This window comes from Protopterus annectens, chromosome 1.part1 (assembly GCF_019279795.1).
Source record: "Protopterus annectens isolate FY-2018-M chromosome 1.part1, PAN1.0, whole genome shotgun sequence".
NCBI lineage: Eukaryota > Metazoa > Chordata > Ceratodontiformes > Protopteridae > Protopterus > Protopterus annectens.
The window spans coordinates 147,137,693-147,165,437 of record NC_056726.1 but is presented as its reverse complement, the minus strand read 5'-3'; the positions used below and the strand labels follow the sequence as shown (position 1 = coordinate 147,165,437).

Below are 27,745 nucleotides of genomic sequence, written 5' to 3'. Positions count from 1 at the left end.
GGGGGGGATACAGAAGGATTAGACTCCTCTGCATCAGAGTCTTCAAAAGGGGAGTAAGCCTGTTCCTGATCATCAGAGTGTTCTGAAGTAATGGATCCCTGATCAGAGGAGGGGGAATCTTCCTCCACTCTGGGCCTTTTGTCCGGAGGTGGCTGAGAACCTCTGATTAGAGTAATTAAATCCTCAGCCATTTTAAGCATCTGTCTCTTAGGCATGGGGCCTGAAGATGGGCCCTGTGTAGCTGGTCTCTTAGGGTGCATGGTTGCTTTAAACTTGGTGAAAGCCTTGATGGAGAAAGAAGAGGAAGGTCTGAAGACACCTTGAGTGGAGGTGGACCTGTCCACATTCTGTGTTTCAACGCCAAGAGTGGCTTCGGTATCTGTAGTCGGGGTGTGGGCCGAGGAGCCTGCGACCTCGGGTACAGGAGACACTGCCAAAGATGTGTCGTCGGTAGTCAGGGGCTGCGTAGGCGCCTCACTGAGAACCGGACCATGTGTAGTCGGCTTTGGCGTGGTGTCGGTAGAGGCCGCGGACCTCGAGTGTCGGTCCTTGTCTTTGCATTTTTTAGACAAAACCGGTGTCGGAGTATCCGACAACATGGCATAGTTAAATGCTTTCCCAAAAAAATGCTGGGCGAACTCCGCCCGATGCTTAATAGTGCATTTGTTGAATGTAGCACAACAGTGGCAGACCGAGACGTCGTGGTCTGGGCCTAAACAAGGTATACCGAGGGAATGGAAATCCTTATGTGGTATTTGCTTCCCACAAGAAATACAATTATTAACTTTGTCTGACATCGGTCTGAGGCAAGAAAAGTTTCCCCAACGGGGTACTTAGCTTTTAAGAAGACTTCGGTTTCCCAAATTTTTCGTAATCTCAGGAGCTGGCCGACCGGCACTTGCGAACTGCTTCTGCTTCGGGCACCGCGCGGCAAGAAAGACTGAAGAACATGGCGTCGGCTGGTTCTTTTATACCCCTGTCACACTGCCGTCAGGGAAGAAGCGACGACAACCGACGCCGGACCTAGACTTTGGAATTCGGCCGACCGAGGACCTGCCTGACGGCAGGAGAACCCATCTGTTATGACTGCAGCTGTATGCACGATGAACATCAGCAACAAACATCATTAACCCAAATTCAGGAACACAATATCAGAATTGTTATGTTCTGTGCTGCACTATGAGAAAAATATTTTTAAACATGTACAGTACATATTTCAGCATTCAAAATAAAACACATATTTTTCCACTACAGACAGTGAGAAGCAAGAGTGGCCAGTTAACAGCACCTGGATTACAATGATAGCTTTGATGCTTCAGGATGAATATAGGAGAGGGTCTCTGTCAGTACTTGGACTAATAATTGGAAGTCTTGAAACATGCAGTTCGCCTAGTTTATTTTGTTGTGCATTTTACAGCTATTGAGTTGGTCTGATAACACAAATCAGAGTAAGTCAAGCAAAAAAATGAAATTGAAAATAAGTTTGAGAAGCTATGCAAGATGCTGGTGGCTTACACTGCTGTCATTCTATTTATATATATATAATATAAATATGTGTGTGTGTGTGTGTGTGTGTGTGTGTGTGTGTGTGTGTGTAAATAGACTTTTTTTGATGGAAATGTTCTGAATTGGTCAGTTTTGTCATTATTGGTTCATGCATTGTTTCATTGCCTACTAGAAAAATGTTCAAACAATAAATTTAAAGTGCACTCCAAGTGTAACAAGCATGCTGTGTTATACAAGGAATATAATTTAATAAGGTCAGGAAGGTATATCGAAGAACACGTGTATATTTCTTGTGTGTGCAAGGGGCCTATAATTTGAATTTTGAAAACAGCCCAAAGGTAATCTTTATCCACCACTGGCCAGATGCATTTTCTTTGGATGTGGTGTGGGTTTCATTGCTGTTTCAATGAATGTGAGTTTCAAGGGCAGAGAATGTTTTAATGCTAAGTCTGCTTTCATTGTGAAACAGTATTGCTTTGTTTAGCAGATGTCTTAGTGTTTTTTCATTGTGCTATAAAATGTAAAAAAATAAAATCCAAATAATTACTGTAGAAGTAAACCAGTACTCACATTAGTGTTTATGGTAAACGGGGCAAAATAGCCAGGTAATGGGACATTGGAATGGCTGCAGAAGGACTCTGGTGCCATATTTTGGTAGTCTGTTTTTCAGTTTCTTTTGAAAGTTGGTATCCCACAATTCCACTGGAGTGGACGGGGTTACATTATTATGTATGCAAATTTTATGTTAATCAGCATAGAGATTTGTACCTATTTTTCATGGGCCTTGTCCAGATTTTTGATGTTTCCAGGTTGAGAGGTATGTTCAGGAGTACTGACTCATTATCAGAAGGGTTAAGGGGATTCCAACCACCCCTCTGTTTTAGGATTTCTAAAATATCACCAAAAGAGATATCTTCAGAGGAGGAAAGTGGGGACCCTTCTGACTTATCTATGTCAGTATCTGATGTGATGGATTCCTGTGGGGAATCCAGATGCTTCCTCTTGAAAGTTCTCTTCCTGAAACCTCCTCATAGGGAGCTTCTGGGGAGGTCACGGAAGAACAGGGCTCACCCGATGGGGGGACCTGAGACTCCAGATCTCTATGCTTTTGCGGGATCAGTGAAGCAGAGACAGACACAGGAACTATAGGGGAGGTGATTGCTAGTTCCGATACCGTGGGTGCCTGAGGGGACAACACTCTCCTCATAGCATCGAAAGCCCCGTGGCTCCGGTCTGAAGAGATGCCTGGATCCATAGAAACAGGCAGTCTCCACGGCACTGAAACCATGGGCTCAGAGCCAGAGGTAAGTGTCGAGCTCACCTGAGCTGAGGCCCCGAGAGGCAAAGTCGGCACTGAAAGATTGGTACGACTATCCTCTCTGGACCCAACTGGTGAGTGTTGGCCCCTAGACTCTAAGGTAGGCACTGAAGAGGTCAGAGTAATCGGAACCAAAAGCCCAATGGGTGTCGGCTTAGACGGTTCCACAATCATCGGTTCCAAATACTCTGGTTCCAAAATTTCGTGTTGAATCGGATGAGGAACTGAAGAAACAGGTTGAGTCTGGGTCAGTTCCAAAGCCTTAAGGGTCAAACCCGACAGAATTTTAGCTAGTGCCTGTGACTGCAGAAGTCTCTGTACCACTCGATCCACATCCTTAACTGATAGTCTTGAGGACCGGGAAGCAATAGATGATGTCTCAGACTGGAGAATAGGAGATTTTAAAGTGGGAGATACTGGCTCCAATGCTGAGGACCAGCTCCTACTGACCACAATTACCTCCGGCTCCATAGGCTTAGGAGCCGAGGTGGCAGTCTTACTAGATTTAGATGTGGAAGCTGATGAGCCCTTTTTCGGCTCCGACCTCGACGATGAGCTAGTAGATACAGTTTTGGAAAATTTAGTCAACTTGTACTTGTCTAAGGCTTCTTGAAAGGAGGATCATATTGCTATTAGTTTACTTTTGCATTCATGAAGAACACAAGAGCTAAAGGAGTGACAGATGGCACAATTTTTCCTGCAGGTGAAGCTCACCTAAACAATAAACACAATTTTGATGCCCATCTGTGACTGAAATCTTCTGTCTGCATTTCAGACATTTCTTAAACCCAGATTTAGCTTTTTCAGCCATCACTCTTGTCAACTGTAAATTACTCAAAGCAGAAAACTATAGCTCTATAAAAAGAAATATATATGTATAATACACTGCACACAGATAATATATATGTATATCAAAAAATAGCCCCAATAAAAGAGGGTCTAAGACTAACCTATAATAACTATGAAACACACCAAGCTAACAACAGTTATACAACCCTAATAAAACCCGCAGGGTTGAATAAAATGTAATTGCAAGTAACAGCAAAAATAGAAGTATTAATGCCCTAATAAAAAAAGGGCTACTGATAAAGCAGAAAGGATAGGGAGAAAAGTTATCTAAATTTAACTAGTCTAGTTAAATAGTGTCAATATCTATAAATACGCCTAGAAATAAACGGCCTCAAGAAAAATGAGAAAAACATATCACTAACAAAAGAAATAGTGTCTCAAGTAGCTAAATGCAATCTAACAAGTAACAACAAAGAATGAAAAAATATTTATCTAGAAACATATCGAATGTTTTCCAATACTGGCCAGAGCTGTTCGATGAACAGCTGATCTGTTGCAGCGGCAAACGAGATCTGAGGGAAGCACTATTGCATCATGGGATAGGGAGTAGACCACGAGCTGTTTGAAGACCTCAAGCTTTAGCATTTGGCCGAGTCGGCTCCGAACCCATCAGTGAGAATGAAGGTGAGATAGAGCAACTTCACATTGCATTACAGCATCCTTCGGGATGTCATACCCCTCTGTTAACTATCATATTGACAATATACCCCAAAGAATCAACCCATTAGTCAGGGACTTAGGAACACAAGCAGACAGTAATCTAGCCTTTGACCATCATGTGTCTACAGTAGCAAGGAAATCATTCATATCATGCACCACACACTGATGGACCTCTTGCATATCTGCATAACAAACAGCACTACAATTACGCGTTGCAAAGACTTAAACTTTGCCTGTAATATAAACAGGACATGCTGGAGAAATAGGCATGTATCCCAGAGACCACCCCTTTTCTGGAACAGACTCCCCATCCATGTGACACAGAATTTCTCCCCAGATCAACTGAAGTGCAGTTTGGAAAATTGAATGGGGAACAGGAAATTCATCCCTGGTTTGGCATCATGTCTCTGACAGACAAAGACAGCTTGTAAATAATTCATCTCCCAGGCCCCTGCTTGTAAATATTTCATCTCTCAAGCTCCTGCTTATACTTATCAAGGGTGTCAGAACTTATCAAACATATGGGAAGCATGTATAGGCTTAAAAAAGCCCCAGTGGTAATTGGCCTAGTATGCACCTATAACCCTAAGATTATTTAAAGGACACGTGCAGGAAGAGATAAACAACTGAAACTGATAATGCAATAATGTACAAACAATTTTTTTGTTGTTGCACTGAAATAGGCACGAGAAAAATGAATACGGGGAGATTCTTTACTTTACCAATGACTGTTGCAAAAAATCAATAACAATGTTATGGAAAAACAAAGAACCCCCAAAGTAATGGAAGTACAGTATATTATGAGTGAGATTAAGGAATTAGAATTAAGTAATAGAAAACAATGGGGTAGGGTGACTTTCTTGAAGAAATGGGCCATATGGGATAGGCAAAAGTTAAAGGAATCTCACTAGCCACAACAACAAAAAGTAATATTAGATCTTTAGTAAAAGTTATTGTATAGATTATATTCCTCACATGAAGAAAATACAGCTGGCCAAGATTGGAAGTCAATGCAGAAAATGTGCTATAGCCTCCTCCCACTGATCCCTGGCATAATAAATACAATAAACCCAATTAAGACAATGAGGCATACAGCACTGTATTTTCTGGATATTCCCAGTAAACCACACCCTATAAATAGTTGAGCGTTGTGTTTAGAAGAATTATATAAACAGTGTTGTACAAAGTCGGTTAAAAGAATTAAGAAAGAATATACTGACAGATTATTAATCTCATAATTTACTGTTTGTCTAATGAATACATTTTTTCTGTTTTCTGTATCTCTGAATGAACAATTTTAATAAGGTATGCTACATTATAGAAGTAGACTGCCCCAATAATGTATGAATTTATGTAATGTGAACAAATAAACACTGCTTGTGAAAATAAAGAATTTTGATTTGTAAACCTCAAACTAGTGTGTTCAATAACCTTGTCTTTAATTTTTGATTATTTTCACAATATATATATTCCCCAGTGCTGAAGTATCTTCAGCCAATAAAAAAAGTAAAATCTACAGAGGTATCCACAGTTTGCAGCGGTAGCCATCACTTTCTTTGACTGCTGTGTTACAAACTCTCCAGGCTGCCTAGTATCTCCCATCACATGCTTCTTAATCTTGGCCACTCATGTTTTGCATCCTTTTCTTGGAAAAATTCAGAAGACGACAGCAATCAACTTTTAGTACTTCACAATTTTACAAACTACACAGATACAAAATTCCTGGTTGCCATGCACAAAGTTTCCTAATAGACTGAGGGATTCTTCCATTCTCCCTGTCACTGACAGCTTGCCATAACCTTAAGTCTCCTCAGTCTAAAACCTGAGCAGGACTTAAATAAAATGTCTCCTGCTGCTTCAGGTATTCTCCAACTCATTCTAGGCAACCAGATGAAGGATTTACTACACTTCCAGCTTTAGCCAACAGCACTGCCTTTTTCAGTCAGGTAACATACTTTTCAAATATAGAGAATTGCTCAGGATTTCTCTGCCTTTGTGAAGCATATAAGTTCATAGGTAAGTACTAGGCTATCTGCCAGAGGGCATCTATAAGCCTAGCCAGAATGTATTGGCTTTTGCCGCCCCCTTAGATTAGGTCCCTGTGCCTCTGTCCAGCAGAGCCATTAGTTCCCTGTGCCTCTGTCCAGCAGAGCCACTGCAGTGATCCCCGGGGTAAATTTTGTTTCCCATCCATTCATCTCGTCAAGGTTTCTCTTGAAGAGTGTTAGTGAGGGGCTCTGCCTAATGTAGATTGGAATCCTGTTCCAAAGCATGGGGAGTCTCTGGGACAGGAATTTATTCTTCCAGCACGTCCTATTTATTGTTGTGGTGAGGTTTAGATCCCCAGAGCATGTGGCTCTCAGGGATTTGTTTTTTTTTAGGTGGAGCAGGTCCATCAATTCTGGGTTGGACATGGCCTTGTATGTCAGGCAGAGATCACCTCTGAGTAACCGGTATGCAACCGAGTACAGCTGGAGTTTCTTCAGTCGGGCTGCATAAGGCATCTGTTTGAGGCCAGTAATCCTCTTGGTGAGGTACTTCTGTGGTCTTTCCAGCTGTCGCAGGTGTCTTGTAAGGCACATCCCAAATGGGGTGTTGTACTCTATGATGGGTCTGATGAGTAATGAGTAGAGGGGCACAATAAAGTACAGTTTTATACCTACCATAAATGTAGATGTTTGAGTGTTCACACTGCTGCAGTCATTACACTTGGGTTATCCTGCCGTCAGGCGGTCCCGCAGTCGGCCAGAGTTCCAAAGTCTTGGTCTGGTGTTGGTTGCTGTCGCTTCTTCCCTGACGTCAGTGCGCCAGGGGTATATAAGATGCATCCGACGCCATTTTCTTCAGTTTTTCTTGCCCCAGATGTCAGGTGCCCCCAATAGGTAGGCAATACATACTGCTAATAAAAAATACACATATAAAAATAAAAACAATACCTTCAGTTACAAGCAAATACACCACAAAGGTTGTATAGGATAGAAAGGTATAGATAAGTCCAGCTAGTTCAGAGGGGATGGAGGGTGGGGAACCTGGACTGCAGCAGTGTGAACACTCGAACATCTACATTTATGGTAGGTACAAAACTGTACTATGTTCATCGTGTTACACTGCTGCAGTCATTACACTTGGGTAGAATCCCAAAGCTAAGGTTGGGTGGCTGGTCTATAAAGAGTTAGGATTGGCTATGAGGCCCAGTGGCAAATCCTGCTCTGGATTTAGAGTAAAGAGGCAGGTGGTAATGCTTGGTAAAGGTGTGCACTGAACTCCAAGTTGCAGCCTCCAAAATTTCCTTGGTAGGTACCCCTCTGAGAAAGGCTGTTGAAGTGGCTGTTGCCCTGGTGGAATGTGGCCTAATGGTATTTGGGACTGATTTTCCATGCTGTGTATAGCAGTAGTGAATACAGTGTCCTATCCATTTAGATATAGTCTGCTTTGAGATAGCCTTGCCCTGTGATCCTGCAGCATATGCTACAAACAGTTGCTCAGTTTTCCTGAAAGCTTTTGTTTTGTCCAAATAGAAGCTCAGCTGCCTGTGTATGTCCAAAGAATGCAGAAGTTTCTCCCCTTTATTCTGGGGGGTTTGGATAAAAAAGTTGGCAAATGGATGGTTTGGCTGAGAGCCACATTAGATATCACCTTTGGCATAAAGGTAGGTTTGTCCTTAAAGAAACCCTGTCCTGATGAAAAATTATAAAAGGTTCCACTGCCATTAAAGCCTGTAGCTCTGAGACTCTTCGTGCTGAGGTTACTGCCAGGAGCAGAGCTGTTTTGCATGATAAAAATTTTAGATCAGCTGCACTGGCTGGCTCAAAAGGTGGCAGGGTCAGTTTTTCCAAAATGAAATTTAGGTCCCAAGTCGGTGTTGGTGCTCTCCGGGGTGGTCTTATGTTTTTTGCCCCTCAGAGGTACTGCTTTAGCAAAGGATGAGAGAATAAAGGAGGATCCGTGTTGTAATGTGCCGAAATGGCAGAGGCGTGGATCTTAATTGATGAGAAGGATAGGCCTCTGTCCAGCATCTCAGTTAAGTATTGTAAAATCTGAGGAATGTTTGGAACAAGAGGGTCAAGGTTTTGAGCCTGGTTCCAGGCGCATACTCTCTTCCATTTTTCTGAGTAAGCTTTCCTGGTGCTAGGCCTCCTGGCCTCCAAAATGACATCTATAACAGCTTTAGAGAGAGCTGTTGCCTGTTTGGCTAATGTATCTGCCATGCAGCTAGGTTTAGGGTTTTGAGCTGTCCGTGCAGGATCTGATTGTTTTGTTGAGTCAGAAGGTGTGGAATTTGAGGCAAAATCCATGGTGGTCCTTGAGCCAAGTTCCTTAAGATAGGGTACCAGTGCTGGTGTGGCCAGTCTGGAGCAATCAGTATCATCTGTGGTTTTTCTTGTCTGGCTTTTAGGAGTACCTTTGAAAGGAGAGGCAGTGGCGGGAAGGCATAAACTTTTAGGTTTTTCCAGCTGAACAGGAGAGCATCCACTTTCCATGCTTGTTTGTGATAAGTCCTTGTGCAGAATTTTTGTAGTTGGCAATTCAGTGGGGAGGCAAAAAGATCTATGTCTGGGCATCCCCATTTTTGTGTTACCATGCTGAAGATTTGTGGATTCAACTTCCATTCATGAGGGTCCATGATATTTCTGCTTAGATCGTCTGCCAGAGTATTTTTCTTTCCTGGCAGGAATTGTGCTTGCAGGTGAACTTGATACGTTAGAGCTGTGTTCCACAAGGTCATGGCTTGCCTGCATAGGGGATAAGAATGAGTGCCCCCTTGCTTGTTTATGTACCACATTACTGTGGTGTTGTCTGTCTTTAGTAGTAATTGTCCTGGATGCAGAAGGTCCTTGAAAGCTGTTAGGGCATTTTGAACAGTCAACATCTCTTTTTGACTGATGTGAAGATGCATCTGGTCTGTGGTCCACTTGCCCTGAATGCATTTTCCTGCCATGTGTGCTCCCCAGGCGTAATCCGAAGCATCTGTTGTTAGAGTTTGTCTGGCTGTTGGTTGGGTAAAAGGCTGACCCTTGTTTAGGTGACATGCCTGTGCCCACCATCGAAACTCCTGTTGTAGGCAGGATATCATTGGTATTACTGCTTCTAAACTGTGAGAGTGTTGAGTCCAAACACTTTTTAGGTACCATTGTAATTTCCTCATATGCAGTCTGGCATATGGTATTAGTAGAATGCAGGATACCATGAATCCCAGGGCCTGCAGAATTTTTCTTGCAGGGAGATGGGACTTTTTTGCCAGTAATTAAAAATATTGAGTTAGTTGAACTTGTTTGTCTGGCGTGAGGTAAGCCATCTGGGCCGTTGTATTTAAGCTGGCACCCAGGAATATAATCTGTTGCGAGGGCACTAGTTTTGACTTCCTTTCGTTTACTGTGTACCCTAGAGAAATTAGCAACCTTTTTACAAATGCCAGATGCTGTAGAAGAAAGTCCTTTGTCTCTGCTTGAATGAGGCAGTCGTCCAGGTATGGATATATTTTAATTCCTTTTTGCCTACAAAATGCAATTACTGGTGCCAGGCACTTTGTGAAGACCCTGGGCGCAGTAGATAGGCCAAAGGGCAGTGCAGAGAATTGGTAGTGTATTGTACCAGCTTTGAATCTGAGGTATCTTCTGCAATTTTGTCTGATAGGGACATGCAGGTATGCCTCTTTGAATTCCAGCGTAACAAGCCAAGCCTTCTTGCCCAGCATGGATAGAAGCTGCTGTAATGTCAACATTTTGAATTTTGGAATATCCATGTAAGTATTCAGAATTGAAAGGTCTAGTATGGGCCTCCAGGCCTTGTCCTTTCTGGGGACCAGGAAGAGTCTTGAGTAAAATCCTTGTCCTTATTCCTGTTGTGGTACTTTTTGAATAGCTCTCATGTCCATGAGGGCTGAAATTTGTTTGTGCGCCTCTGCCCATTGATTTTGTGGCAGGTCTGGCATTCCTTTTAGCCTTGGTAAAGTATGAAAGTGGAACCTGTAACCTTGAGACACAATATTCAGAACCCATTTGTCTTGGGTGATTGCTTGCCAGTTTTGAGAAAAAAGTGCTAGTTTCCCCCCTAAGGGGGCTTCCAAAAGGGAAGTGCTTAGCGTACGAAGGGGAAAGTCATTGTGACTGTTTCCTGTAAGGTTGAGATTTGTCCTCACCTCCTTTTGGGGTTGAGGTGCCCCACTGTCGTCTGAGCCTTGGGGTTGAGATCTGCCTCTTGGGCATCTGTATCTGCCTCTCTGTGGTCTGTCTGACACTGGAAAGGACCAATTCTTTGTTGGCCAATTTCTGCTAAACTGAGGTGGCTGTACCTGTAAGAAATACTTGACTGTTTGCATAGATTTAGCTTTATCCTCCATTTTCTTCAACACCTCTAATGCCTTAACACCAAACAAGGTATCATGCTGTAAAGGAGCATCCAATAATTTTGCCTTAACATGATCAGGTAAACTCTGTTCTTTTAACCAAGCATGTCTTCGAATCACAGAACCTGTAACTGCAGCTCTACAAGAGGCCTCTAAAGAATCAAAACCACATTGCAGAGTATGTTTTCCCACCTGTTCAACTGCATGCAATAAATCCTGCATTTCTTTACAATCAGGAGCTTCTGAGCTTGCAAGCATTTTCTGTTTTAACTGAGCCATTAAATATTGTTGGTACTTAAGCATGTGAAACTGGCAATTTAAAGCTCTTACCGGTTGCAGAAGTGCATACTTTATTCCCCCATCTATCCAAAGCTCTGGAATCTCTATCAGAGGGTACTGGATTTTTTGCAATGGAAGCCTTAACTCCTTTTGGTCCCTGGGAAAAAGTTTCTGGATCAGCAGAAGGGTTTTTGTAAAGAAACTTGTGAGAGTCAGGAACTCTATAGTACCTGCCTGGCTTGACTGGAGCAGGGGGCAAAGAATCAGAAGATAGGCTGGATTCAGAGAACACATCATCCACAAAGTCTAGCACAGGTGGAATAGCCAGGGGCCTGTGCTGAGGCAATAAAAGGAAATCCCTGAGCCTATTCTTGGATTCTGAATAATCCTGGCTTTCCCAATGGAAATGCTCCCTCATGGTATGTAAAGTTTCCCCAAAAGAATAATCCTCAGGAGGAGAGGCTGAAAGGATAGATTCTTCAGCATCAGAGTCCTCATGGGGGGAGTATCCCTGGCCTGAAGAGGAATCAGAGGAAATGGAATCCTGATCAGAGGAATCATAGTCTGTATCCTGCCTAGGCCTTTTCTCAGGAGGGGGATGGGAAAGTACAGTTTTGTACCTACCATAAATGTAGATGTTCGAGTGCTAATACAGCTGCAGTCATAACAGATGGGTTCTCCTGCCGTCAGGCGGGTCCTCGGTCGGCCGAATTCCAAAGTCTAGGTCCGGAGTTGGTTGTTGTCGCTTCTTCCCTGACGTCAGTGCAACAGGGGTATAAAAGAACCAGCCGACGCCATTTTCTTCAGTTTTTCTTGCCCCAGATGTCAGGTGCCCCCAGAAAGAAGGCAATACATAAAATTATGTAATAATGCAATGCAATATAATCAAAGACCAGTAGTTGCTAGCAAATACATCATAAAAGAAGACCCCTAGAGGGGAAGGAGGGAGGGAAACCTGGACTGCAGCTGTATTAGCACTCGAACATCTACATTTATGGTAGGTACAAAACTGTACTATGTTCATCGTGCATACAGCTGCAGTCATAACAGATGGGTAGAATCTCAAAGCTAAGAAAGGGGTGGTAGGCACTAGGTGGAGCTAGGAGGAGCCAAAATGCCCTGCAAGACTGCAGTGGCAAAGCCTGCTCTAGATTTGGAGTATAATGGTAGGTTGTAGTGCTTAGAGAAGGTATGTACAGAACTCCAAGTGGCTGCTTCTAAAATATCCTTGGTAGGAACTCCTCTGAGGAAGGCTGCAGAGGTGGCTGTGGCCCTGGTAGAATGAGTTCTAATGCCTGTAGGTACAGTTTTTCCATGAAAGGAATAGCAAAAGTGTATGCAGTGGGCTATCCATTTTGAGATTGTCTGTTTGGATATTGACTTTCCTTGAGCTCCTACCGCATAGGCCACAAAAAGCTGTTCTGATTTTCTGAAAGGCTTTGTTCTGTCCAAATAATAACGCAGTTGTCTGTGGATAGGTTCATAGGTTCATATGTTCATAGGTTCATACTAGGCTATCTGCCCTAGGGCATTTATAAGCCTAGCCAGAGTGTATGTGGCTTACACCACCCCTTAGGATGAGAATACTACGCCCTTTTAGGGTTTAGTTTACTATGCCTCTGTCTAGTAGTGACAAAGAGATGACCCCCGGGGTAAACCTACGATCTCCCATCCACTCATCGAGATTTCTCTTGAATAGAGTCAGTGAGGGGCTCTGCCTAACATGGACTGGGATTCTGTTCCAGAGTGTAGGGAGCCTCTGGGTTATGAATCTGTCCCTCCAGCACGTTCTATTTATTTCTGTGTTGAGGTTTAAGTCACTTGTTCTCGTGGCTCTGATGGATTTGGATTTTCTGAGGTGGAGCATGTCCATTAATTCAGGATTGGACATGGCCTTGTACGTCAGGCACAGATCACCTCTGAGTAGGCGGTATGCGACTGAATAGAGCTGGAGTTTTTTCAGTCGGGCAGCATATGACATATGTTTAAGACCCTTTATCCTCTTGGTGAGGAACATTTGGGGTCTTTCCAACTGCTGCAGGTGTCGGGTGAGATACATCCCAAATGGGGCATTGTACTCAATCATTGGCCTGATAAGAGAAGAGTACAGGGGCACAATGACCTCTCTTGATCTAGATGTGAAACCCTTCATGATAAGGTGGGCAAGGATGTCCAAGGAATGCAGTAATCTCTCCCCCCTTTGTTTTGAGGATTAGGATAAAAAGTAGGTAAATGTATGGCCTGATTTAAAGCTACCCTGGATACCACTTTAGGCATAAAGGACGGGCTGGTACGTAATGAAACTCTGTCCTGATGGAAGATGATAAAAGGCTGGACAGCCATAAGAGCCTGTAATTCTGAAACTCTACGAGCTGAAGTGATAGCCAGAAGGAAAGCTGTTTTCCAGGACAAATATTGTAAATCTGATGAGGCAGCTGGCTCAAAAGGAGGCAAAGTCAGTTTTTCCAGAATGAAATTAAGATCCCAAGCAGGTATTGGTTGTTTTCTTGGAGGTCTTAAATTCTTAGCCCCTCTGAGGAACTGTCTTAATAGAGGGTGAGAGAATAAAGGTGGATCAGTGTTGTATTCTGCAGAAATGGCTGAGGCATGGATTTTGATGGAGGAGAACGAAAGTCCACTGCTTAGCAGTTCAGCCAAATATTGTAGTATTTGAGGTAAATTCAGTTTTCCAGGCACTGGCCCTTTTTCTCATTCCAAACAAAAACGCTTCCATTTTGCATAGTAAGCTTTTCTAGTTGATGGCCTTCTGGCCTCCAAAATGACATCCTGCACCTCCTTGGAGAGCAGGGCCTGCTGCGATGCTAAGGAATCTTCCATGCGGCTAGATTGAGTGTTTTCAGCTGACTGTGAAGAGTTTTGAAGCTGTGCTGAGTCAGAAGAAGAGGCATTAGAGGCAGGGTCCATGGTGGGGAATGCGTCAGGCTCCTCAGGAGTGGGTGCCAGTGTTGCCTTGGCCAGTCCGGAGCAATGAGGATCATCTTTGGTCTGTCTGCTCTGGTCTTCAATAGGACTTTGGGCAGCAGAGGAAGAGGTGGGAAGGCATAAACTGTCATTGATGTCCAACTGAAAGAGAGCGTCCACTCTCCAGGCCTTTGGATGGAAGATCCTTGAGCAGAATTTTGTCAATTGATGATTTTTGTGGGAGGCAAAGAGATCTATGTCTGGCCTTCCCCATTCTTGGATTATTTCTGTAAAACTTTTGGATGCAACTTCCATTCGTGTGGATCTGTCATATTCCTGCTTAGGTTGTCTGCCAGCGTGTTTTCCTTGCCTGGCAAGTACTGTGCTTGTAGTTCCATTTGTAAGTCCATGGCCATGTTCCAAAGTGACATGGCCAGTCTGCATAGGGATAAGAATGTGTTCCTCCCTGCTTGTTTATGTACCACATAACTGTGGTGTTGTCTGTTCTTATCAATAGCTGACCTGGTTGTAGAAGGTCCTTGAAAGCTGTAATAGCATTTATCACTGCTAGCATTTCTTTTTGATTGATGTGAAGGTGCTTTTCTTTTTGGGTCCATTTGCCCTGAATGCACCGGTCTGTCATGTGCGCCCCCAGGCGTAGTCCGAGGCGTCTGTTGTGATGACTTGATTTGCTTGAGGCTTGCTGAATGGAAGACCTGTGTTTGTTTGGCATGCTTGAGCCCATCACAGAAATTCCTTTTGCAGACATGGAATTAGTGGTACTATTGTTTCCAAACTGTGGCTGTGTTGAGACCATATGTTTTTTATGTACCATTGTAGTTTTCTCATATGCAGCTTTGCACATGGGATTAGTAAGATGCAAGATGCCATGAATCCCAGAGCCTGCAGGATTTTTCTTGCAGTCAGCCTGGTGCAATTTGCCAGTGTTCTGAAATATTGAATTAGTTGTCCCTGCTTTTCTGGCGTGAGGTAGGCCATCTGGGTGTTTGTGTCCAAATTGGCACCCAGGAAAATTATCTTCCGAGAGGGTATTAGTCTTGATTTCTCTTTGCTGACTGTGTATCCTAGAGAGTTTAATAACATTATTACATAAGCCAGATGTTTCAGAAGAATGTGCTTGCTGTCCGCTTGGATCAGGCAGTCGTCCAAATAAGGGTATATTTGTATCCCTTGAAGTCTGCAGTAGGCAATTACTGATGCCAGGCATTTCGTGAATACTCTGGGCGCAGTAGATAAACTAAACGGCAATGCAGAGAATTGATAATGGGTTGAACCTGCAAGAAATCTGAGGTATCTTCTGCAATTTTGTCTGATTGGGACATGCAGGTATGCCTCCTTGAGGTCCAATGTTACCAGCCAAGACTCCTTGCCCAGCATGGGAAGAAGTTGCTGTAGAGTGAGCATCTTGAATTTTGGTACGAGTAGGAATGTGTTTAGGATGGAAAGATCCAAAATAGGTCTCCAATCTTTTCCCTTCCTTGGCACCAGAAATAGCCTGGAATAAAAACCTTGACCTTGTTCGTGTGTAGGTACCTCTTGAATAGCTTTCATGTTTATAAGATCTGAAATTTGTTTTTGTGCCTCTGCCCTTTGATTGTGTGGCAGGTTTGGCATGCCTTTCATTTTTGGAAGGGTATGAAAATGGAATTTGTAGCCTCTGTTTATAATGTTCAGGATCCATTTGTCCTTTGTGACAATATGCCAATTTTTTGAGAATCGTGCCAGCTTTCCTCCTAAGGGGGCTGCCATTTGAGACCTGGTTGGCATGCAAAGGGGAAAGTCATTGGTTTTGCTTTATGAAAGATTGCGAGTTGTCCTCACCAGCTCTTTTTGTAGGAGCTTGCCATTGTCTGCCTCTTTACGAGCCTTGTGTTTGTCCCCTGCCCCTCGGACGCCTGTATCTGCCTCTTTGGGGTCTGTCTGTGGCAGGAAAGGACCAGTTTTTGGAAGGCCAATTTCTACTAAAATGTGGGGGTTGAACCTGCAGAAATTCTTTCACAGTTTGCATTGATTTAGCCTTTTCCTCCATTTTCCGTAATACTTCCTCAGCATTTGCCCCAAATAGTACATCCTTTTGAAGAGGGGCGTCTAGTAATTTAGCTTTGACATGATCAGGCAAGGCTTGTTCCGTGAGCCAGGCATGCCTACATATGACTGAGCCTGTAACAGCAGCTCTACATGAGGCCTCTAGAGCATCAAAACCACATTGTAAGGTATGTTTACCCACTTGTTCTGCACTATGCATCAAATCCTGCAACTCCTTCATGTCTGGTTGTTCAGGTTGTGACATTTTACTTTTCAATTGAGATAACAGAAACTGTTGGTATTTTAGCATATTAAACTGACAGTTTAAGGCCCTCATGGATAAGGTAGCCGAGGTATATACCTTTTTTCCCCACCTTTCTAAGGATCTGGAATCTCTCTCGGAAGGCAATGTTTTTTGGCAATGGAGGCCTTAACTCCCTTGGGCCCCTGTGAGATGGTTTCTAGGTCAGCAGCATGGCTTTTGTATAGAAATTGGTGTGAGTCAGGAACCCTGTAGTACCTGTCAGGCTTAACTGGAGCTGGAGGAAGAGAGTCCGGGTTAAGGCAGGCCTCCGAGTAAACATCATCTAGGATGTCCAGGACAGGAGGTATAGCCAGAGGCCTGTGCTGGGGTAACAAAAGAAATTCCCTGAGCCTTTTCTTGGAATCTGAATAATCCTGGCCTTCCCAGTGGAAGTGTTCCCTTAAGGTATGCAGAGTTTCACCAAATGAGTAATCCTCAGGGGGGGATACAGAAGCAATAGATTCCTCTGCATCAGAGTCTTCAAAAGGGGAGTAAGACTGTTCCTGATAATCAGAGTGCTCTGAAATAATGGAGCCCTGATCAGAGGAGGGGGAATCTTCCTCCACTCTGGGTCTTTTGTACAGAGGTGGCTGAGAACTGCTGATTAGAGTAATTAAATCCTCAGCCATTTTAAGCATCTGTTTCTTAGGCATGGGGCCTGGAGATGGGCCCTGTGTAGCTGGTCTCTTAGGGTGCATGGTAGCTTTAGACTTGGTGAAAGCCTTGATGGAGAAAGAAGAGGAAGGTCTGAAGACACCTTGAGTGGAGGTGGACCTGTCCACATTCTGTGTTTCAACGCCAAGCGTGGCTTCGGTATCTGTAGTCAGGGTGTGGGCCGAGGAGCCTGCGACCTCGGGTACAGGAGACACCACCAAAGATGTGTCGTCGGTAATCAGGGGCTGCGTAGGCGCCTCGCTGAGAACCGGACCACGTGTAGTCGGCTTTGGCGTGGTGTCGGTAGAGGCCGCGGACCTCGAGTGTTGGTCCTTGTCTTTGCGTTTTTTAGACAAAACCGGAGTCGGAGTATCCGACGACATAGTATAGTTAAATGCTTTTCCAAAATAATGCTGGGCGAACTCCGCCCGACGCTTAATAGTGCGTTTGTTGAATGTAGCACAAAAGCGACAGACCGAGACGTCGTGGTCTGGGCCTAAACAAGGTATACAGAGGGAATGGAAATCCTTATGCGGTATTTGCTTCCCACAAGAAATACAATTATTAACTTTGTCTGACATCAGTCTGAGGCAAGAAAAAGTTTCCCCAACGGGGTACTTAGCTTTTAAGAAGACTTTGGTTCCAAATTTTTCGTAATCTCAGGAGCTGGCCGACCGGCACTTGCGAACTGCTTCTGCTTCGGGCACCGCGCGGCAAGAAAGACTGAAGAAAATGGCGTCGGCTGTTTTTTATACCCCTGTCGCACTGATGTCAGGGAAGAAGCGATGACAACCGACGCCGGACCTAGACTTTGGAATTCGGCCGACCGAGGACCCGCCTGACGGCAGGAGAACCCATCTGTTATGACTGCAGCTGTATGCACGATGAACATCCCCTGATTAGAGTAATGAGGTCTTCTGCCATTTTAAGCATCTGTTTCTTAGGCATGGAGGACTGTCCAGGAGAATGCTGTACTTGTTTCTTTGTCTTTAATGGTACCTTTGTCTTGGCTGTTGTTTTAATGGTAAGTTGTGAAGGCCTGAAAACACCCTCAGAAGCCGATGCCTGCTCAGCGGCTCCAGACCCATCTGAGGGATTAGTTTCCGTAGGCCCAATACCTTGAGTTTCCAGAGGCCTAGTTGCCTCCACGTGAGAGTCGGAAGTGGCCTGTGGCTCTGAGGTAGCGGGTGTCAAGGGCTGCGAAAGTGCCTCACTGAGAACCGGCGACTGGCCTAGAAGAGGTTTGTCGTCGGTTTTGGACCTCGGATGCCTGTCTTTATCCTTGTCTTTGTGTTTTTTCGGTATTGAGGTTGTCGGTTGATCCGACGGCATGGTATAATTGAACCTTCGGCCAAAGTAGTGCAAAGCAAAATCAAAACTTCGTTTTATAGTGAGTTTGTTAAATCTAGCACAAAACCAACAACTAGTGACGTTGTGATCAGGGCCTAGGCATGGAATACAGTAAGAGTGGAAATCCTTATGAGATATTTGCTTCCCACAAGAAATACAATTATTAACTTTTTCTGACATCGGTCTGAGGCAAGAAAAAAAAAGTTTCCCCAACGGGGTACTTAGCTTTATTGAAGACTTCGGATCTGAAATTCGACTTCGAAAATCTCAGGAGTCGGCCGACCAGCACTTGCAAACTACTACTGCTTCGGGCACCGCGCGGCAAGAAAGACTGAAGAAAATGGCGTTGGATGCATCTTATATACCCCTGGCACACTGACGTCAGGGAAGAAGCGACAGCAACCGACGCCGGACCAAGACTTTGAACTCTGGCCGACTGCAGGACCACCTGACGGCAGGATAACCCAAGTGTAATGACTGCATCAGTGTAACACAATGAACATCCTCTTGTTCTAGATGCGAACCCTTTTGTGATTAGGTGGGCCACATAGAAGGATTTTCTAACCACCTTGGCAATATGATTATCAAAGGAGAGATTACTATCTACTTGGGTCCCCAGATCCCTTATCACATTTTCTGTATTTAGGGGATTACCACGTATGTGGTAGTTCACAAGTACTTTGTTTTTTCCAAAGGGGATGACTATGCACTTTTTGGCATTTAGCTTGAGGCCATGATTTTGACACCAGGTATCTGTTTCAGTGAGACCCTTCTGGAGGATGTCTGTATCAGCCACAGAGTCAATTATGGCCCCCAGTTTGCAGCTGTCTACGAGCTTGGTCAGCCATAGTCCTCCTGTGCTTGCCTGTAACTCTGAAAAGTATATACCAAACAGGAGGGGTCCCAGGACTGAGCCCTGGGGGACGCCACTTGTAACCAGTTTAGAGTTGGACCTACAGCCTGCAACTCTCACCGTGTGGGTTCTATCCATGAGCCAACTAGCAACCCATCTCGTGATGTAGGGGTTTATGTTCAGGCTGGTGAGCTTGCCCATAATACCAGAATGGGGAATGGTGTTGAAAGCCTTTGCGAGGTCAAGGTAGGCTGTGTGGACCTCCTTTCCCTCATCTAAAGCCTTGGTAACTGTCTCAAAGAAGTCCACCAGGTTTAGGAGGCATGATCTGCCCTTAACAAAGCCAAACTGGGTAGGGTCCAATGTTTGGAGGTTCCCAATGTCTCTGTTAATGAGTTCCATGATGATGCGCTCCACAGCCTTGCAGACCAGGCTAGTCAGGCTTATAGGGCGATAGCTCTCGGGGTCCATTGTGGCTCCATCTTTGTGGAGCGGGATAACTGTTGCTGTGCTCCACTCTATGAGTACATAGCCTGTAGAGAGGCTGAGTTTGAACAGTGTGTTTAGGTGCAGGGTTAGTTCATTTTGGAGTTCGTGTAAGACGCAACCAGGAACACCGTCCAGTCCCATTGAAGTTGTATTTTTGGCTTTGGATAGGGCTGTTTTAACCTGCGTGTCAGTGACAGCCGGGGCTCTACATTCTTCTGGTATGGTTATGGGCCCTTTAGGGGGTGAAGTTTGCACTAAACCTGTCTGCCAGAATGTTGGCAATATCAGTTGGTTCAGTGTATTTTGTGCCATACTGCACTAACTCAGAGCAGATCTGAGTGTTTCTACTTAGGTTCTAGACATAGCTGAAGAACGCTTTGTGGTTATCTTTGGAGTCCTTGGCAATTTTTCTTTCGAAGCTAGCTTTGGATGATTTTATGAGGGATCACAGTTTCTTGCTGATACTGATCAGGGATTTCTTTCCTTCTTGGGATTTTACTCTATTCTGTACTAGTTTCCTCCTTCTATTGTATAGCTTGTTTATGGCAGGGGTCCACCAGACTGGTTTCCTTTTCTTGGAGGAGTGATTCTTGGTTTTGCTTGGGATAGCACAATCCATGCATTCTTGCAGGTGCTCACAGAGTGCCTTTGTAAGGGATTCAGCAGCTTGGACAGCGTTGTCCTTTAGCATGGGGGCCGTGAACCTTTCCACCTTGGTCTTGAGTAACGTGAAGTTTGCTTTTGAAAAGTTTTTCACTGTGGTTTCTTTGATTGGGGGTGGAGGCAGAATGTGGACAGCCAGAGTGATTAGTCTATGGTCTGATCTAACCAGCGAGGGGTTGACCTCCAGTGAGGAACACCAGTCGCACATGTTGATGATGACCAGGTCTAATATGTTGTCACCTCTGGTGGGGGTGTGACCAGTTGATCCAGGGCGTTCGAGTTTATAAATTCTAGGAAGCTTTGGGCAAGGGAGTTAGTACTTGAGTAGTTCTCCCAGTTAATGTTTGGGTAATTGAAATCACCTAATATTAGGGTGTTTGGTTGGACCTTCATATTTTCCAGTGTCTCCAGAAATGTGGAACGGGGGTGCTGGATCATGATGGGTGATCTGTAGCCAGTTACAATTTGAATTGCAGTTTTGCCCATTGTTAGTTGCACATGGATGATCTCTGAGGCATCGTGCTGCACCACTAACCTGGAGGTGTGGGTACCCTTGATGAATATGGATACACCCCCGCCTTTTGTGTTTCGGTGTGGGTTCTGTGGCCGAAAGGTATGGTATGAGTTATAGCATGGTAGTGATGGGGTGCTCTCTGGAGCCTTAAACCAGGTTTCTGTTACTGCACAGATATCAATGTTCTCCATACTGAGGAGTGCCTCGAGTGCATGCATTTTGAGGTTTAGACGTCTGGCGTTGAGTAGCATTACCCTCAGTTTTTAATTACTTGCAGTATTTACGGTGGTGGGTTTTGTCTTTTGAGCCTTGCCTAAAAAAAGCACTATGGGGGCGGCAAAAGCTTTGGCCAGTATTCAAAAGCCTAAGGGTGATAGGTGCAAGCCATTTCTTGTGAAGCAACATGGCTTGTCGAGCATGTCATCCCAGGCGGACAGATACTGGATCTCCTTTGAATGACACCAGAAACTTAGCCAATTGTTGAAATTGATCATTTTTTCTTTACACTGTGGCATCATTCTTGGTGAGGGCAGGATGGTGGTCAGGGTCATACCGGTCTGGGCTACGTGATCAGAGAGCTCTTCCATGTCTCTTTTCATGTAGTCCACAGAGGTACATCTCAGGTCATTCACACCAACATGGACAATGATAGAGTCGTATTTGTACTTGTTCTGCACCGAACTGAGTGCTTGTGTTATGTGGCGGATCCTGGCGCCTGACAGGCAGCTAACTGTAACCTTCTCCTTATCCAGCCTAGTTAGTGCAACATCAGTGTGCCTGACTACAGAGTCACCTATTACTAGTGTGTTGGGTATGTTATTTTGCCTTAAGGGCTGTGATTGCATGGCACACTGATTATGTGAAGTATGTGTTTCATGGTTTGTGATGGGGTGTGTAGGTTGCTTGGATGTCTGCTCTGGAGGTCTCTGTTGCTTTTGCAGATTTTTATTTAGAGCCTCCGAGTATGTTTTCATGTATTAATGTGTGTTATTTGCTGGTGTTGGTTTAATAGGTCTATGTGAGACTGGTGGTGTGTTGCAAGTATTTCCCTTCTCCTTTTGACTGTCAGTTCCAGTCTTGCGTTGAGAGAGCTTTGCCTCCAGTTTGGCTGTACAATTGCATCTCTCGCATATATTCGTGTTTGGTGGTAGGAGGAGAGGGTTGTCTGTGTACATGAGGCAGTTGTAACATTGCCTCAAAATGCCCAGATTCATCAGTTGGACTGGACAGTACACCTGAAACTGCCCTTTGGACATGCCTGAACAGGTAAAGTGAGCTGTTTTATTGATTGTCTGGGAGGGACGAATAGAGAGCCTTGTCCTTCTAGACAGTATGGGGGGGGGAGGTCTAGTGCTAGGGTTAATTAGTGCTTGCTATGAGTTTTGAGCAAGTGCTGGGCTGTGAAATGAAAGGTTTGAGTGCTTAAGTTGAAAGTTTGTCTAGTTCCAAGGGAAAAATTGAAGAGTAGACTTTATGAAGTTAAGGCTCCCTGTACTTGACATTCTACAGCTCTGAAGAAATGATGGTTTATAAGTTATCACTTCCAGATCACTCTGGAAGAATTTCCACAGCTTCAATAGGATCAAGAAATGTTTCCCCACAGTGAAGGAGTAATTTAAACTATGCAGTTAAGGCTCATACACATAACTCAAGCAGAAAGTTATAAACCAAAGTGGAAAAGGACAATGATAAAAAGAGTGGGGGGGTTAGTTTGAGAGACACTATGATTTTGGAAGCAAGTCCTTAAAGAGAACAGAAATAACCATACAGAATATTATGCTCATAAAGTACCAAATAGTATTCTAAGAACTAAGGAAGCACAGGAATGAAAGAAATGAGGTTTTACCAATAAGGATGACTGCACATATTGGGATGTAGAAAATAGGTAAAAGAACGGCTTGAATTTACTAATGGAAATTAGCAGAGAAAACAAAATACTGAGAGTAAGTAACTGGGGGGTGAGTAAAATAATGGAATAAGCCTAAACCAGAGTTTGGAAGAGAGGTTAGAAACTGCCCTCCTCATCTGGGAATGGTAAAACAGTACAACTTATGAGAAAGGAACAGGGAAATGCTACATGAAAGACCATCTCTGGTAGAGTTTTTAGCCAAGTCAGGTAAGTAAGATGCTTTTCAAAAGGGATAGTTAGTAGAGCATACAAAATACTACATAATAACTGTAAGAATTAATCAATTAAGGTTAGAAAAGACTAGAAAAAGAGAAAAAACAGACACTTTACAAAGGAACAATGGGAATAAATCTATAGTTTCCACGTACGTAACAAAGTCCAAAAGATTTTGGGTCTGCACAGACATGTTTTGCATTATTTTTATACCTCGATGAGTTTTCAGAGGATTCATCCTCAGGTACACATCAAACGCTGAAGTGTGATGAGGAATTCAGAGGTAACTGAGAAGATGTTTTTGGGAGTATAACAGGTTGGCAGATTTTAAAAACGTCATAGAGCACTTTAGCAGAAATGTTGGGGGAACAAATGGTATTAACTAATGAAATGTTTGTTTTGAACTGGGATCCAGAATCTGAACTTTTCAGACACACGTTTAATGCTACTGGCTGTCAAAAAGCAGTTACAAGAAAACCAAAGTTATACAAAATGTTAATACAATCCGAGTAACGGAGATAAAAGAACTGAAAGTGGGATCTTTAGAAAAGGAAAGGTGTGAATTTCACAGAAATTAATGACATTTGTTGCGAAAAATTCATGAAGAATAATGTTCAGCTGGAGGGGTGAGGTTTAAAGGAAGGCAGGGCTTGAGCAATTTATATAATGCGGAGTGAATGAAAAGTTTTAAAAGGAAAACATATACATATACTGCATGAAAATAATGGAAAGTTGGAAAAAAGAAATACTTTGGTACCATGAGGAAAAAGGTTTAAAAACGTGATAGAGACAGTAAAATTGCTGCTAACTGCCCTTACACTGATGCAATATCGGGATTGATCTCTCCATTTTCTACAGATGTCCATACTAAAATCCTGCTCAGACTAAACTCTGGAAATTTTTCCAAGACAGCAACTTGCTGAGGTTCCAAAACTGAGCCAGCACACTCTTCATCTGTTCTAAGAATGAAAAATCTAACTGTAAACTGAAGGACCTATCAAAGGTTTCTGATACACATGAGCATAACACACTAGTAAATACACTGTTTCTCTATATTCTGTCACTCAGTGCAATTAGTTAGTTTGTTAGCTGATTAGAAAATAGGTACCAGTATAAGAACATGGACAAACTGCAATCTCATCCCTAACCCTTAATGATGCAAGGGGTCTCCCATGGCTAACTATTAGATCCTATCTTTTTGACAATCCTTCTATCACTGAAACAGCAATTCATTGTGAATGTTGTAGGAAGATTCATAATTTCACAAAACCAACAGACTTCTGGAAAGAAATACTGGACTGGAAGCAGAATTTTAGTACTTGCATCTCTTTGTTCTGTTGAATATTTGCTTTACATGCTGCCTCAAAAGTGGCTAACATTTGATGAAGGGGTGGATTAAACATACTTCTGCAGTTTAAGCTGCTAATATCAGAAAAAAAACTGAGAGCATTTCACTGAATAAGTACTGCAAATTGTTTACCAGTGAACAAGTAACTTAAAGTACTGTCAAATTCAGCTCTACTGTACAGTTCAAAGCTGAAACCTATGCTTAATATACTAATATACTTAAGAGGCAGTATTATTAATCTTAAATTGCATAACTCGCGCAGTGCAGGTCTATTGTTAACTTGTTCCAAGGTAAGTAAAGTTGTGTAGGTAAACTTGCCAAAACAGCAGATGTCTGAATGATCACTTTAGCAGTACCCTTAGCTATATGGGTTATATGCTGCATAAAACAGAGCAGCAGGCCAGCTTCCAGTGCTTAAGTGCACCTTCCATGCACCCAAACCATTGGCAGCTCAAACAGAGCTGAATAAAATCAATGGTTTGGCTGCTAAGCCCTTCAGATCTTCCTTGCCAACTCACAGAAGGAGAACAGAGTACTGACACAGGTCAATGTTAAGTAAATAAATTAGACTGCCATAGCTTTTACTAACTGGGAGTAGAATGGATGAGGGTCTGGGATCTCCTGTAAAATGTTTCTAACAAAACTTGTTCTATGCTTGGAAAAGGAATCCAGTGTGTATTGTTTTATAAAGATAAGTACAGAGGACAAATTTCTGCTTCTAGGATACTTCTAGAATTTTTTTACCCTTTCCAAAATGCCCCTTAGGAAACCAAGGCCCTCTTAAAGTGTGCCTTGACCCTGCCTGGAATTGACATTGTGGTGGGTATAGCAAAATGAAACAGCATGTGGCAAGCAACTGGAGATTGTCCACTATGACACAAGTTGTCCTTTTTTCATATCTTCATAAAAAATGAATAACTGACCAGAATTTCTGAAGACTTTAGTTCTGTCAGTATAATATCAGAGTTGCCTGTGGACATCCGCTGTATGAAAAATTTTTTCTCCCTCACTTTTAGGCTGTGGAAAGAAGACACAGCGATGGCAAGCTTTGGTTGAAAGTAAACTTGGATGCCCCTTAAGTCATAAGAGAAGGATTACATCCCAAGGAAACCCTACCTTTGTGGACAATGAGATAAGGTTGTCCCACCATGAGAGTCTGCAACTTAGGCACTCCTCTTACAGAAGTCAGAACAATCAGTGAAACGTTTTCCATGTTATGAACCTCAAATCAGCCTAGTGGGTTGATTCAACAAGAGTTAATTTTTCCTAAACAGAGTTGCGGTCCCACTGAGGAGCAACCTCTTTTCTAGGAGACTGAGTATGCAGCGCCCCTTTCAAAAACATTTTAATAAGGAAATACATTAAAAGGGAGGATCAACGTGCAGACATGTTAAAATGGCAGACAAATGAACTTTGACAGAAGACTATGAAAGGATGAAGGATAACTACAATAATACACACAAATATAGCAGAATTACTGAAATACTAGCCTTAAAAGAGTCCTGGTTCTTGTCTGGGCAGTAACTAAAAATATTTTCCATTTAGTAATATATAACTTCCTAGTAGCAGGTTTCTTTCCCTTCATGAATACTCACTGCACATCCTCAGAAAACATTTGACTAAAAGGTATAAAGACTCTGTAATTCAGGATGTTGGCAGAAGTGGTCAAGTTGTGATCTATCAAACAATCCATGTCTTGTGTGAGTATTTCCAGTCTGTGAGGAAGGTTACAATAATTACTCCTGACCATTTGGCCATTTCCAAATGAAGGGAACCCACTGTCGCTTTGGACAGAAAGGAGTCACCATTATGATCACTGCAGAATCCTTCTGAATCTTCAGAATGACTCTACATATCAGTGAAAATAGTAAAAAAGCATAAAGGAACATTTCAGTCCAATAAAGTGAAAATGCAACTGCTCTCAAGGCCTGCTTGCAGGGAGTCTTAGAGGTATACTGTATCTGATGTACAGCATATTATTTTCATTAATAGCATGCCTAGTCTCTTTAGGATAAATCTCCAAGTTGCCTTGTATATGCCTCCTGTGAATCCTGTCCACAACACATGGCATTTTATTCCCTTATGCCATCATATAGATGTTTTCTGCCTTCCCAGCATCCATGTCTAATTCTACCACTAATGCAAGCATCTCATACTTCAATATATTCTAAGAATTACAGTGCTGACTACAACTCTGCTTTTCAGTGTATGCGGCAACAGGATGTGAATATGAATCTAATCAGTAATCACTACCACACAGAGCATCATATTTTTATTCACAATACCTAAACCACCTGCCCATAAAACAGAGGTAGAATTAAAGCATTAAAACACCTACACTGAGAAAACAGTGTGCACGTATGCATGCACATACATATAAAAAATATACATATAGTGCATGCAGCACCAAAATCACATTCCAAAAATGGGAAAACATGAGCTTTTCAACACTTTTTTGATGTCGGAAAGGTGTTTAACAAATGTTTGTTAAGCATCCCTAAGTGCTTTTAGGATTAGGCCTAGCACAATTAACAATGGACAGTGCCGGTCAAGAAGGACAATCAGGCGAAGGTAAAACAGCTTCTAAAGCTGTTAAACACTTCTGCCACACTTGCACTACAAAAACTTATGATCAGGTCTCACTGGTCATGACTTTTACTATGTGTTTAAGACACAGATGCCAAGATATATTCTCTGAAGCTTTGCTCAAACACATAACAAGATGGTTAAGATCAGAGACCTGATCACAATTCTCTATGACATATGTAATACATGTTACACACATCTATATGCTTGTGTTTATTTATGTTTTAAATAAACTATACATTTCTGATATAATAATATGTTTCTTTTTGCCCCAGGAGGTGGCTGAAAAAGGGTCTATACCAGTCCTCTGATTTGGTTAACAAACTTCAGATGCGTGCGTGTGTGTGTGTATGTGTATAAATACACGCATTCACATGAGCATGCATGTGCAAATACATTATCTTAAAGCAATAGCAAAATCCTGGTTGATGAAATACATATGTTTATTTTACCTCTTCTTGAAGCTGCCTCTTAACCTTGCACAATTTATTTCAACAGACAGATGTCAAGTCAGAAGAATGTTTAAAAAAGGCAGAAATGGCTACATAATTTGGTGCTAATTGGGAAAGATACATTTAACATTTTAGTTACCCTGCACTTTGGACACTTCTGAGCATTCCTTTGCCCATGTTCAATCTCACTGGCCCAATGGCGCAACAGTTTATCTCCTTTTCTGTAATCTTTACAGTTCAGTCCTTCATGCCAAGGAGCGTGACACCTGAAACACCAAATAAACTGACATTCTGGGCACTGGATCTGTGGGGGAAAAAGAAAAGCAGACTTAATACCAAGAAATACATTTCTGATATATAGTACTCTTATAGCTTTCAGACATTAGATAGATACAGCACAAATACAGTAACAGAAGAGAAAAATAAAAAGGACCCACTGCCAGCCAACTCTACATTTGTGAAATACTTTTGCATATTTCACTAT

General features: G+C 42.9%; 1 protein-coding gene across 1 annotated transcript in view; it reads right to left on the bottom strand.

Annotated features, from left to right (window-relative positions):
• Window positions 1–27,745, bottom strand: part of RNF217 (ring finger protein 217) — a 1,666,157-nt gene that overhangs the window by 596,523 nt on the left and 1,041,889 nt on the right. The window contains exon 3 of the mRNA XM_044073883.1: window positions 27,401–27,565. Within this exon, the coding sequence (XP_043929818.1) occupies window positions 27,401–27,565 (165 nt within the window). The remainder of the gene's footprint in view (window positions 1–27,400; window positions 27,566–27,745) is intronic.